Source organism: Molothrus aeneus, unplaced genomic scaffold (assembly GCF_037042795.1).
Source record: "Molothrus aeneus isolate 106 unplaced genomic scaffold, BPBGC_Maene_1.0 scaffold_36, whole genome shotgun sequence".
Classification (NCBI taxonomy): domain Eukaryota; kingdom Metazoa; phylum Chordata; class Aves; order Passeriformes; family Icteridae; genus Molothrus; species Molothrus aeneus.
Window position 1 is genome coordinate 555,892 of NW_027099027.1, and position 12,932 is coordinate 568,823.

The window sequence follows — 12,932 nt, forward strand, 5'->3', positions numbered from 1 at the left end:
AATAGAAGCCTCAGGAAGGCCACGGGTCAGCGAGTCCTGTGCTCTGGCCTCGAGCTCAGCTGCAGGAACAGCGCCGCGGAGAAGCTCCGGGTCAGACGGGAACGAGTGCGCTGTGCGGGGGCTCCTCACGGCACCGCTCTGTCCCCTTGTGCCCCGTTGCATGTTGCCAGCAGCCGGGCAAGCTTCTATTTCCCACGTGTCACAAAGGGGCCTTGGACACCGGCTTCCATTCCATGGCACGGTGACCATGCTGCAGCGTGCCACCCAGGGCCCTTGCACACACTGCCTTCTGCCCCGGGGCCACCCCCGGCCCAGCCAAAGTGGCCCAGCTTGGAAGGAATCCCTGGCCCAAGGTGTCTGAGACAGCCCGCACAGGATCTTTAGGAAGGGCTCAGAGCATCAGCAAACGCTGCCCGGCTCTGCGGGCTCAGTCCTATCCCCATATTTTTTCCCAAGAGCATTTGAATTTCTAAATGAGAATCATTTGAAGGGAGGGGATTGACATTATCCATTTCAGAAAAGGCTTCTGCCTTCCTTAGCAGACACCTGTCTTTTCAAACCAAGAGAATTGTTTATCATCTTGCAGATCCACACTTGCTGGGCAGCCCCGTTTTACACCCAGGGCCTGGAGAACCATTCCCAGCAACTGGGAAAATCCTAGCTGCTCCATCCTCCCAGAGATGAGGTCTCCAAATTTGCCCCGAAAGTGGCTCCAGCTTTTAGAGGCCAAAAAGAGCAAGCCCCAGTGACTTGATGATAGTTTTAGCCCAGAAAGCCCTGCAGCTGATGGCACACTTGACAATCAGCAGGGGACACAGCTAGGCCAAAGCCCAGAGCTCTGCCGCGAGCCTTTCTCCTCAAATACCCTTCAAACAAACCTCCATGCAAGTCAGTTGGGAAAGTTTCTTCAAATGATCCATTTCTGGCTCCACAGAACTGCACAGGGTTCTGTGAAAGATTCTAAAGCAGCTGCTCTGGAGTCCAAGAGCCAGCACTAAGAGTCCTTGTCATCTATTTGTAGCTAAATCCCACTTTGGGCGATTTGAAGGAGTTTGGAAGGAGCTAGAGAGCGGACCTCTGAGTTTTTCAGATGATGCCATTGCTTTTTCTTCTCTTCTCCATAGACAGGAAGGGTGAGTTTGGCTCACATCTGCACCGCATGGCTCACAGGGCCGCAAGACTTGTAGTTACAAGAGCTTTGAAGGATTTCTTGGTCAAGAAGACACGGCCAACAAGGATATTTATGTTTTGGAGCCAATCCTTCAGTATTTCGTCTTACGGACTCATGCTCTCGGGGTCTCTCGCTGGTCAGAGTGAGCCCGAGATAAGTTCCAAAGTCTCTTTTCCCAGCCCGGCGCTTGAAGAAGGAGTCAGAGCTCTTCATTTCTGGCTCTCAAGGTTGTTTCTTGTGTCTTATCTATAAAATTCTTTCTCCTGTCCTGCCGAGGTCCTCTAAGCAAGACAGTCTAAGGCACTCTGCCTGCCCCAGGGCAGTGTTATCTTCTTATACTAAAAACTACCTGTACGATATTTACAATTACTTTCCAATACCTATCACCTATGTTAGACAGTGAGCTTCTACTCTTAACCATTCTAAAAGTGCCAACATCACAGCAGAAGATGGAGGCCAAGACGAAGGAGAAAGGCTGGACACGCCCAGATTCCTCCATCTTGCCCCCTGAAGCCCCATTCTAGAAACCCCCAAAAATCTATTTTTCACCCTGGGATAAATTCACTGTCATTCTACTTAAACTGTCATGGCTTGCAACTCTTCATATAAAGTTGATTTTTCCAAGGGCTAAATCAAAGGCACAGGGGTCTTGGGCTCTGTGCCAGGGTCTCTGAGCCCCCTGGGCAGGGACTCGAGTCCTCCAGGGCAGCCAGAGGAATTTCCTGGGATCTGACAAGAAGCCCTGTTGTAGTCCCTGCGTGCAAGAGTTTACTTGATCCCTTTGATGCCAGAGAGCACCAAGGACTTGAACCTTGCTGGAGTCCAGCCCTGCCTGTCATGGAGAAGAGGGAAAAGATGAAGAACCTGGGCGGTGGTTGAGCCAAATTGGCATTTTTCCATTTCTGATTTCCTCCCAGCTTTTGCAGCAGGGCAACAACCCCATCACTGCAAAGCACTTCCTTTTGCAAGGCACACACTGACCTTTGGTGGAAGCTCAGGGCTCTTGAAGGGGCTGCTGCAGTTGGCAACGGGAGCTGTTGTTGAATTTTTCATGTTGCTTAATCCCCCCTGCCAAATGCCATCAAGCGGTTGAGGAAGGACAAAAAAGATTACCCTGGAGGAAGGGAGGCCAAGAGCTTGGAAAAGGAGGAAAGAAACGCTCCGATGATGACAATGACAAAAAACCCAATTTATTTCTGACAGCAAATGAACACCGGCCGCCCTCCAGCCCTCCCAGCCTGGCAGGCCGAGCGGTGCCGTTCCCATGGCATGAGGTGCTGGCAGCCTGCGGAGAGAAACCAGAGAGCCACGGTCAGTGGCAGCAGGCTCCTGTCCCCCTGTCCCGCCATGGCCTGTGCCCGGGCCAGGCTGCTGGCTGTGCTCAGAGCCCAAACCTCCCGACCCATTCTCTGTCTTTAGAGAAGGGCAGTGGGGCAGGCCACGTTCCACCTCCTCTGCTTAATCCCGGCACAGCAACCTCCTCAGCAGCTGCAAGAGCGGGATGCCCGTGTGCCCGCTGCCGCCTGCCCGGAGCCCTTCTGCCAGCCGAGCTGTGGAGCCGGGTGCCCACCTCTGGAGAGCTGCTGCCAGGAGAGGAGCCGATCCCAAACCAGGTCCTCGTCCTTCTGGAAGGGGCTGTCCCTGCAGACCGTGGCCCCTGGGGCAGCGCTGGCACTGGATGCGCTCCACGGACGCTGCAGGCGCTTCCCTGTCCGGTCTGGGCACCAGGTGTAATCCTCCTGGGAAAAACAAAGAACAATTGCACTAAAGTCAATTCAAAACAAGATCTGGAAACAGAAAAAGCACAAAGCCTATCACCGTTTCATGGGCCTGAGGAGGGTCTGACCACTCCATGTGAGAATTAAACCTGTCCACGGGTGGGGAAAATCCCCACCTTTCCGGCCCGTAAATGCACCCCTTCCTCAAGGGCGTGCAGAGCAGACCAGCTGGGGCACGGCTTCGGAACCCGTCCCCCTCTGCCGCCCCCATCCACATGGGTGGATGCTTTTGTCAGGCTGGCTGCCCCCACCTCAGCCCGTGCCAGGCTGGCTGGCAGAAGCTGTCAGCAAGGCCAGGAGCCGGCTCCCCTTCCACAACATCCATCCCCTGTCCTGCCAAAAAGCAGCTCGGCGGCCGGCGGAAAAATTAATATTCCCCAGCGCCGCCAAGCGCAGAACCTCCGGCGAGTGGCCAGGCCGAGCCCTGCCGTGCCTGGGAGCACCAGCATCCCCCCGCCCCTGCGCCGGCTGGGGACTCATCTTGATTCCATCGGGGCGCAGAGCGTGTCCTCCAGGCAGGGGCCGCAGCCAAAGCCAATCGGCTCTGCCCCGCCAGCGGCCAGCTCCAGGATGGTGTTCCCAGCTCCACGTCGTGCTCCAGAAGAACGCGCCAGCTGTGCCCCGGCTTGCGTGGACATCACGATGCCATTGAGCTGCAGGGGGATGTTTCCCCTGTCCCAGTCCATGGCACCTTCACCGCACTGCCACCACTTCTCCAATGGGACGGGCAGCACGGAGTCGCTCCCTCCACAGCTCGCGGGGACCAGCGGAAGCAGCATCTCCTCGGCTGCGCTCTCTCCTCCGCGCCACGGCCGCAGGGAAACGCTCCGGGGTTTTCTTCCAGCACCACGAGACGCGTGCCGCTGCTGCTTGCTGGGCTCCTGGATCCTACTGTGCACAGGGAGGCATCTCTGCTGTCTCCTGGGCCAGGCAGGGCTCCTGCAGCCAAGAATGCTCAAAAAGGTCTGCCAGTGCTGGCCTGTCTGTGGGCTCCATGCATAAACACCACCTGATGAGGTGCTGGCACTCTGCGGAGAGAAACCAGAAACCGCCGCTCAGCGGGACAAGGCTCCTGTCCATGCTCAACCACACTCCACAGTGCCCAGGCCACACCAGGAGTGCTCAGAGCTGCAGCCAAAAGCTTCCTATCGATCCTCTCTTGCGGAGGACACCAGCACAGAGGCACAGGTGCCACCTCCTCCAGCTAAGCTCAGGAGATGCACCTCCTCACCAGCTGCAAGAGCAGGACGCTTATGTGCCAGCCGCCCCTCCCAACCCCGTTTGTTCTTCCCCTCGTGCCTTGAAGGCGCATCCCCACCTTGAGACACCCAGGGTGGGAAGAAGAGCTGGCCCCGGACGATGTCCTCGTTGCTGTGGAAAGGAAGGTGCCCACAGAGCAGCTCATAGAGCACGATGCCCAGGGACCAGATGGTGGCTGGCTGGCCATGGTAGCAGCCAAAGAGGATCCACTCCGGTGGGCTGTACTCCGGCATTCCTATGGGACACGGGCGCAGCTCATCAGGCCCATGCTGCTCCCTCCCTCCCTCCCAGCCAGCTCCCGTTCCACAACAGCCAGCCCCTGCCCTGCCACAAAGCAACCTGGCTGCAGCTGGCTGAAGGTGGATTCCCCCTCCTTCCTTCCCTCCCTCCTTCCTTCCCTCCCTCTTCCCCCTCTGATAGCCAAGGGGGGAACTCCGCTGCCCGGCTGGGCCCCGGCTTTGGGCTCACCTGACATCCGGGTGTAGAACGTGTCCTGGAGCATCGTGCCGCAGCCGAAGTCGATGAGCTTCGCCTCACCCATGGCCAGGTCGATGAGGACGTTCTCGGCCTTGATGTGGCGGTGCAGGACGCCGCGGCTGCTGCAGTGCCCCACGGCCTCCAGCACCTGGCGGAACAGCCCCCGCGCCACGGGCTCCGTCAGGAACCGCCGCTCGTGCAGGAAGTACCAGAGGTCCTGACAGCGCTGCGGACGCTCCATGAGCAGCGCGAAGCCCTTGGGCACCTCGAACCAGTCCAGGAGCCGCACGACGCTGCGGAAGCCAGGCCGCGACACCTTCCACAGCAGCGCCAGCTCCAGGGGCACAAGGGCGCCCTTGCGCTGCGGGGGGACCGCGATGCCATCAGCGGGGCCGATGCTGCGCCGCGCCTCAGGCAGCCCCTGCCTGGCCCCGCCGCGGCTCGCCATGACCCGGCCCGGGGCGCTGTGCGGCCCCCGCTCACTCCACGCTCGCTGCCCTCGCAGCGTTCCGGCTGCCGCCCTGCCGGGCCTCGCCTCAGCCCCGCCCGGCATGCCCCGCCGGCTCCTCCCGCTGGCCCCGCTCACTCCCCAGCCGCGCCCACTCCGAGATGCGCTCCCGGGACACTCGCTTGATGGCCGCCTGCGAGCCAAGGCTGAGCTCATCGCCCGCCGCCCTCCGAGGCGGCCCCGTCTCTTCCCAGGGCGCCGTCGGTGAGGCGGGGACCGGAGTAAACGCTGCCGCAGCCGCCGCTGCCCAGCAGCGGGCCCTGCTGCTAGAGCTGCTCTAGGAGAGGCCTCTCCGCCCCTGCGGGCGGCACGGCGCTGCCGCTCTTCTGCCCGGGGCACCCGCCCGCCCGGCGCGCTGCTGCTTGCCGAGCTGCCCCGGGCTGCGGTGGCTCGGGGCCGGCGGCCGAGCTGGCGAGCGGCGGAGATCGGAGCGGGGCAGCTGCCGGCCACGCTGTCGGCCACGGGGCGGGAGCCGGGCGGCAGCAGGGCGGCTGCGGGCGGAACCGCGGCAGGGGCTTCGTTCGGGCCCAGGGCCTCGGCTGGGGCTGGGCCAGAGCCCGCGCCAGGTGCAGCCAAAAGCCCGCACTGCTCTGCCAGCACCAGAGCGAGCGGCTCTTCCAGCAGCGCCACAGCCAGGACGGAGAGAGCCCGGCCGAGGCGGAACCACGGCGGGCTGGGCAGGGGCGGGCACGGGGCGGCCCCGCCGAGGGGCGCCTTGCGGGACGCGGCATCAGCCAGGCTGGGAGAGGCGGAACACGGACGGCACAGCACGGGACAGGAATCGAGTGAGTGTGAGAGGGAGAAGGGGATGGGGAGCAAGTGAAAAGTCAAGCGGAAAACCAATCAAGAGAAGTGCTGCTGCTGCTGCTGCTGCGGAGCCGCCGGAGCTCGCGGCCGTTCCTCTGTTGCCCCCGCGAACCCAACGGAGGAGCCGCCGCGCGACCCAAGGAACGAAAGAGAGAAACAAACAAATCACACCCCAAAGTCATTCCTATTAGAGAAGTAACCAAAGAAAACAATGTAGCAATAACGAAGACTGTTGGCTTCTGGCTTCTTTCTTCTTTGCATGAGACCAAGCATTTCATGGGGAACAATTGCCTCTTGTGACAATTTTGCCAGAGTGGACAGGAGCAGAGCATTTACTTTTCAAGTAGAAAAGGGAAATCGTGTCCGTAATGTCATCTCTTTTCATCCTCTGTTGACACAGTTGCAGGCTGCCAAAAGACATGGTCTGCAGTGTGGAACTTAGGGCCAAGTTTCTTTTTCTGCCAGAGGATGAGGAGGGGAAGTATCCCAGAATCATGGAGTCATGGCATGGTTTGGCTTGGAAGGGATCTGGAAAATTCCATGGCTGCAACCCCCCTGCTGTGGCTGGGGACCCCTTGCACTGGACCGGCTTGTCTAGAGCTCCATGCAGCCTGGCCTTGAACACTGTCAGGGACGGGACACGCACACCTTCTCTGGGCAACCTGTTCCAGGAGAGTCTTTTTTCTGAATCCCTTACCTAAACCTAATCTCTCTCCATTTGGATCCATGCTCCCTTGTCCTGTCCCTGCCTGCCCTCGTACAAAGTCCCTGTCCAGCTTTCTTGTATGTTGCCCTCAGGTACTGGAAGGCCACAGCTGGATCAAGGCTGGGTCTCTTTCCCAGGCTGAAGAAGCCGAGCTGTGTCAGCCTTTCCTTGCAGGAGAGGAGCTGCAGCCCCGGCACCATCTGGGTGTCCCTGCTGGGCCCCTGCTGCAGCGTGTCCACATCCTTGCCGTCCGTGCCGGGGAGCCCGGCAGAGGCGGAGGCAGCGCTGCAGGTGCAGGGTCAGCGGCGGGGAGGAGACCCGGCCCTGGCAGCGGCTCCGGGAGCAGCGATTGGCGCTGGGCCGCCCACACTGCAGAGAGCCGGGGCCCTTGTGCCTGCCCTTGTGCCCAGGGCGCCTTTCCCCGCCGCCCGCCCGCCCGCCCGCTCGGGGGAAATGCCCCCTGTGCCGCCCCTCAGGGCCGCCCCTCGCCGCTGCCCCGGGGGCTCCCCGGCACCGGCTGGAGGGGCCCAGGCCTCAGCCTCACCCTGCTCAGCCCGAGGCCTGGAAAAGCAGATTCAAACACCCACCCAGAAAGTGCCCCAGGATGCCAAGGTCAATCTTTTGTCACCAGCACGGCTTTGCTATCAGAGTCTGGACAGGAGTAGAAAATCACCAGGGGAAAAGAGCATGAACAAGTTCTGCCTTGGCACTACCTCAAGGCTTTGAGGGAGAGGCTCTGTGGTGCTTTCTTGCTTGCAGGGACACACAGAATGTGTTGAAATGGTAAAAATAATCAAAACCCCTTAGAAAGAGACCCTAGGGAGCCTGGGCCCCCAGAAATGATGCTGAAGAGAGGCCCTTTTGCTGACCCGCAAGCTCAAGCACGTTTGCATACTGCTATTTTGCAACAGTCTCAGAAACTTGCATGAGAGGCTTCTCATGCATTTCCAGATATGGGACTAGCACCTCCATCTTATACCACCATTGGACAAGAGGCAAATGAGACTTGTATGAGTTTCCTAGACCGCCTCAGAAATGCAGTACTTTGGGCTCCAGGAATGTGCCCAGAGGTTAAAGCTGTGCTAGGAATGCAATTAGCAGTAGAAAATGCAAATCTCACCTCCAAAAGGATCCTGCAAACTTTGCCCAGAACAGCTAATGTGGCAGACATGACAGAAGCTTGTTTGGGAGTAGGAGCTCCAGAGGACAAGGCCACCTATCCAGCAACGCAATGGCAACTGCCCTTGAGCCACTTGTGCAGCACAGAGAAAACGGCCCCGACCGAGTTTGCCTTCGGTGTGGCAGCCACGGGTGCAAAGTTAGAGCCGTAAAGAAAAGTAACAAACAGCAACAGCTACTGGTTCCAAGGGAAAGTGCAGTAGATGTGACAAGCACAGGCACCGAAGCGGCGAATGCAAATCCACAGACGAGAGAGATGGAGCCGCTGGGACCCGCGGAACCGAGCGCTAAAGGGGGCGCGCCGTGACACAAATGCTCCCCCACAACCTGGACATTCTTCAATCAGCCACAGCAGGGAGCGCAGGAGTCGGTGTGGCAGCAGCAGCAGAAGCTACCTTGGAAAACACTGACGTGCAAGTCATCCCATCTACAGCAAATGGACCTTTGGGACATTGTCCTAGGGTGACGTTACGATGCTTGTATCCCCATTCGTGTCTTCTGTTTATGCTGGATATTATGTTCTGTGCCTCCAAGACTGGCTCTGAAGAGTGAAAGTTTTGTTTTGGTTTCTTATCAGCCTGCTCCTCCACAGCTGGTGGGACACAGAGACGGGGTAGCACATGGTGCTGCTTTTGCTTTTTGCTTGGCTTTTTGCTTTGCTCTTGCTCCTGCTTTGCTCTCGCTTTTTGCTTCTGCTCATTAGTTAGTTTAGCTAAGAAGTCTGAATTTTTCCCTGGACTGTTTTTCCTTTCCTTTTTTCAGAATTACTTGAACCTGCTCTGGACTGGGACCTGGGAAACACCGAGAGTTTGCACCTTGTGGCTGCAGCAGCTGCCCCAGCGCCGGAGGGACTGAGAACAGAGCGACCACCCCCAAGAGAGACTTTCTGAATTTGTCATCCTTTTCAGAGCCGGGAAAGAGCGGTGTCATGGGTATTGTTCATTTTGTGTACTGGGGGTGCTGTGCCTGTTAAATGAACAGGTTCTTTCCACTTCTCTCTGAGCAATCCCTCCCGAACCGGTTGGGGGGAGGGCCCTGTGGCTTTGCTTTCTGGAGGGGCCCCCGGGGAGGTTTTCTCTCAAATTTGCCCTAAACCAGGACACATCTCAAAAAAATTAGAATTATAAATAAAGAAATAATAATTAAAATTAAATAAATTATAATAAAAATGAAATATAAAAATCTCAAGTCTTCCTTACGATATTCCAATGGTTCAACCCAAAAAAACAACAATTGTTGCTATAATATTACCAATGCATATAAATAAACAAATTATATACCAAGAAATCCCTTTTGAAAGTTTTAACTCGATGACTAATGTACTTTAGATAAAAAATATCTAAAAAAACTAACATACAATCTAACACACCGTAGTGAAACAATTCATATTACAAATATATAAAACACAAAACCAAACAGCAGTATAATTTCTCAGACATTTTAACCAAACAATTAAACTTTATCACCCTTAGATACTCAAAAACAATTAAAATATTTTTTAAAAATTTAATTACAGGTGAGTGGCTTTACTTGGATATTGGTTTTTGGACTGTTTGGGTTAGATGATTTAAAAATGGGACTTTTATAGGAATTGAATCAGCTGACAAGGTGGCACTCTGTAAAAAGAATTGAGTGAAAATGAACGGGACAGAAATCAGGACCTCTTGAAATTTTTATTTGCTATCAAATACATGCCACACACCCAGGCCCACACAATCCCCATCCCACTGCTCCACATGATCCCACTTCTCCCAATCTCCTTCCAACCCCATCTCACCCTGATGGCTGTGGAATTGAGCAAGTTTATCCTGGGACTGAGTTTTTTTGAGGAGGGAACAAGAAATTTGAAGTGGGATTGAGCATTTATGGCTTAAAACTTAGTTGTTTTCAGTGGGATTTGAGTGGTTTTAAGGTAACAGATCAATCCCTCTTGGTTTTTGGAGTGCAAAGATATTGAGAAGAGCAAAAATTAAAGCCAAACCAAAGGACAAACAGCCAGGTGTGTTCCCAACATGGATCACAGGGAATGTGAGTGACCAGGGCTGTGCCCTAAGTTCCTCCTCCAGTGGGGGATGGAGCTGCAGCAGCGCACGAAGCTCTTCCCGCACTCGGGGCACTCGCAGGGCTTCCCTTACCGGTGCCTCCGTTGGTGTTGGGTCAAGTGAGAGCTCTGTGAGAAGCTCTTCCCACACTGGGGACACTCGTAGGGCCCCTCCCCTGTGTGGATGCGCCGGTGGGTGACGAGGGTGCAGTTGCGCTGGAATCCCTTCCTGCAGTCTGGGCATTGGAAGGGCCTCTCATCTGTGTGAATCCGATAGTGCCGGAGGAGACTGGAGCTGGTCTGAAACCTCTCCCTGCATTTATCACACTCGTAGGGCCTCTCCCCTGTGTGGATGCGCTGGTGATTGACAAGGTCGGAGTTGTACTTGAATCCCTTCCCACACTCGGGGCATTGGAAGGGCCTCTCCTCTGTGTGAATCCGATAGTGCCGGAGGAGACTGGAGCTGGTCTGAAACCTCTTCCTGCATTTATCACACTCGTAGGGCTTCTCCCCTGTGTGGATGCGCCGGTGGGTGACGAGGGTGGAGTTCTGCCTGAATCCCTTCCCACAGTCGGGGCATTGGAAGGGCCTCTCCTCTGTGTGAATCCGATAGTGCTGGAAGAGACTCGAGCTGGTCTGAAAGCTCTTCCCACACTCGGAACACTCATAGGGCCTCTCCCCAGTGTGGATCCTCTGGTGCACGATCAGGCTGGAGCTCTGGCTGAAGCTCTTCCCACACTCCCCACACTCGTAGGGCTGTTCCCCAGTGTGGATCCTCTGGTGCCTGATCAGCTCGGAGTTCCACCTGAAGCTCTTCCCACACTCCACGCACATGTGGGGCTTCTCCCCATCATGGAGCTGCTCATGGAGCACCAGCTCCGAGCTCTGGCTCCATCTCCGGCCGCCTTCCCGGCCCAGGCTGGCTCTTTCCCCCTCACATCCCCGCCATCTGCGTTTGCAGCCCCTCCTCGTGTGGCATCTCCGGGCCTTTTCCTCCCCGTTGGCTTCCTGTGCCGTGGAGCCGCTCAAAACGGCCTCTGCCACCAGGTTCTGCCGCGGGCATTTGTCCTCCCTGCTCTCCATGGTCAGCTCCTGCTCTGGGCGAGGAAGGACAAGGACAGCATGGGATTTGCCTCCGTGCCACAGGCAAGGGCAATGAGATCCCCCCAGGGCTGTGCTGAAGCTGGGGGCCGTGCTGGGCTGGGAGATGGAGCAGCACAGAGGGGAAAGGGGCACTGACTTCCTCCTCACCTGCCTCAGTGTCCCGGGGCATCTTCCTCTTCCTAGCAGCCTCCCAGGGGTTGGCAATGGGCAATCCTGGTTTGGGGAAAACAAGGGATGAGCGCGTTTGTAGGAGCGTCGGGGGTAGCACGGTCGGGACGGACGGAGACGAGAGATCTCTGCAGCCAGGTCGTGGAACTTGGGGTTTATTGCAAAGGGCCTGGGTGCAGGGCCCTGCTTGGAGCTGCCAGGCACAGCTTGGAGCAGGCCTGAGAGAAGAGAGGGGGAGAGAGGATGAGAGGGTGAGAGAGTAAGAGGGGAAGAGTGTAAGAGTGTAAGGTTCCCGTTACAATACAATAAATCTTCTTCTGTGTTGAATATTCTATTTCTCACTAAGCAGTCCAGTACAAGATACAAATCCTTTAGCATTTACATATAGCCTGTAAGAATCATTACATCACCATACTGTGTTACATTTTCAACCCTAAAAACTCCTCTTTGGACCCCTTCAGCTGAGCTAGTAGGGTCTGCTGTGGCCCTTGGACCTGTCAGCAAGCAGAGGGAATTGTTTCATCAGAAGAGGATTACCTTCAGTCGGGCCACACCATTGTTTTCCTTTTGTTCAGTAACTAAGCTATCTAAAAGCTTGCTTTCATTCCAATCTTGCTTATAGTTTCTATATTCTCAAAAGCTTTTGAGAATATAGTAACTATAAGCAAGATTGGAATGAAAAGCCAGACAATAATATTTATAAGGCTTTCCTGTTCCATCTATGCCAACACACGTTGAGTTTGAAGGTCTCTCTGCCCAGGTACATCTCTAGTCCGGCCATGTGGGCTCCAGAAAACCCTCCCAAACACCAAGATTCAGCCCTGGAAAAGCCTCCCAGGGGTTCCCCGTCCCTGGTCCCTCCCCTCTGGTGTTCAGGGGTTCCCCCCTGTCCCAGCTGCTGGGGTCACGCTTGGATTGGGGGTCCCCCTTCTCCTGGGTGCCCGCCCTGCCCAGGCTGCTGGCAGTGCCAGCAATGCCAAAAGCTCCCCCCTCTTGGCTCTCCCCATTTCGGGATGCCGGGGCTGTTTGGGCTCCCGGGCTCCCTTCTCCCCTCATTCTCTGCTCTGGGCTGCAGCGGCTCCAAGGAGTCCCCCCTGCCCCTCTCCAGGCTCTTGAGGCTCCCGCCAATGGCGGCGCTCCCCCCTCTCTGGCCTCCCCACTTTGGCCTCCTGGGGGACACAGGGCTCTGCTCCTCCAGGCTGCCTCTGCCGGCAGCCGCCACCGCCACCCCCGATGTCCCCCCGAGGGGCCTTTTCCGCTCAGCCTTGGACTTCTTCATTCTCCAAACATCCCCCCAAAAACCCAACCCAGGGACCCCCCGGGATATCCAGGCCGGGCTCCCCCTGCCCGCTCACCGGAGCCTTGGGGGGGGCGATGATCCCACAGGTGGGGGCTGCGAATTCAGGCAGGGATCGAGACCGCATGGCTCCCGCAGCTCAGCCTTGATCCGCCTTTGTCCCTCCTCTTCCTCTTCCTCCCGCTCCTCCTCTGTCCTATCTCCACCCCCCTCTCCTCCTCCCCCCTAACCCCGCCTCCTTCACTGCTCTCTCTCCTCCTGCTCCTCCTCTTCCATCCCCCCTCCTCCTCTTTCTTATCCCCACCTCCTGCTCCTCTTTCATCCCGCCCCTTCCATTCCTTCTCCTCCTCCTCCCCCCTCTACCCGCCTCCTCCGCTCCCTCCATCCCTGCCCTTCCCTCCCTCCTCCTCCTCCCCCAGCAGCAGCCACACCCTCG

At 57.0% G+C, this 12,932-nt stretch overlaps 2 protein-coding genes and 1 pseudogene across 2 annotated transcripts in view; 1 reads left to right on the top strand and 2 right to left on the bottom strand.

Moving 5' to 3' along the window:
* LOC136570728 (uncharacterized) overlaps positions 1-12,932 on the bottom strand; it is a 2,607,743-nt pseudogene that overhangs the window by 534,125 nt on the left and 2,060,686 nt on the right.
* Positions 1-12,932, top strand: part of LOC136570729 (uncharacterized) — a 2,347,277-nt gene that overhangs the window by 421,880 nt on the left and 1,912,465 nt on the right.
* Positions 3,838-7,679, bottom strand: LOC136570718 (serine/threonine-protein kinase pim-1-like). Its single transcript, XM_066571165.1, has 8 exons — positions 7,674-7,679; positions 6,955-7,076; positions 5,561-5,933; positions 5,374-5,454; positions 5,278-5,327; positions 4,678-5,045; positions 4,268-4,444; positions 3,838-3,977 (listed from the first exon to the last, which is right to left on the bottom strand). Exons 1-8 carry the CDS (start codon positions 7,677-7,679, stop codon positions 3,838-3,840), a joined length of 1,317 nt encoding a protein of 438 aa, XP_066427262.1.

Excerpts from the sequence above, each read along its gene's own strand:
- LOC136570718 (XM_066571165.1), bottom strand. Across the intron at positions 5,934-6,954 it reads CGGGCTCCCCGGCACGGACG|CCTGGCTGATGCCGCGTCCC; the intron begins GCAAGGATGTGG and ends CGCCTCTCCCAG. Across the intron at positions 4,445-4,677 it reads GTTCTACACCCGGATGTCAG|GAATGCCGGAGTACAGCCCA; the intron begins GTGAGCCCAAAG and ends CGTGTCCCATAG.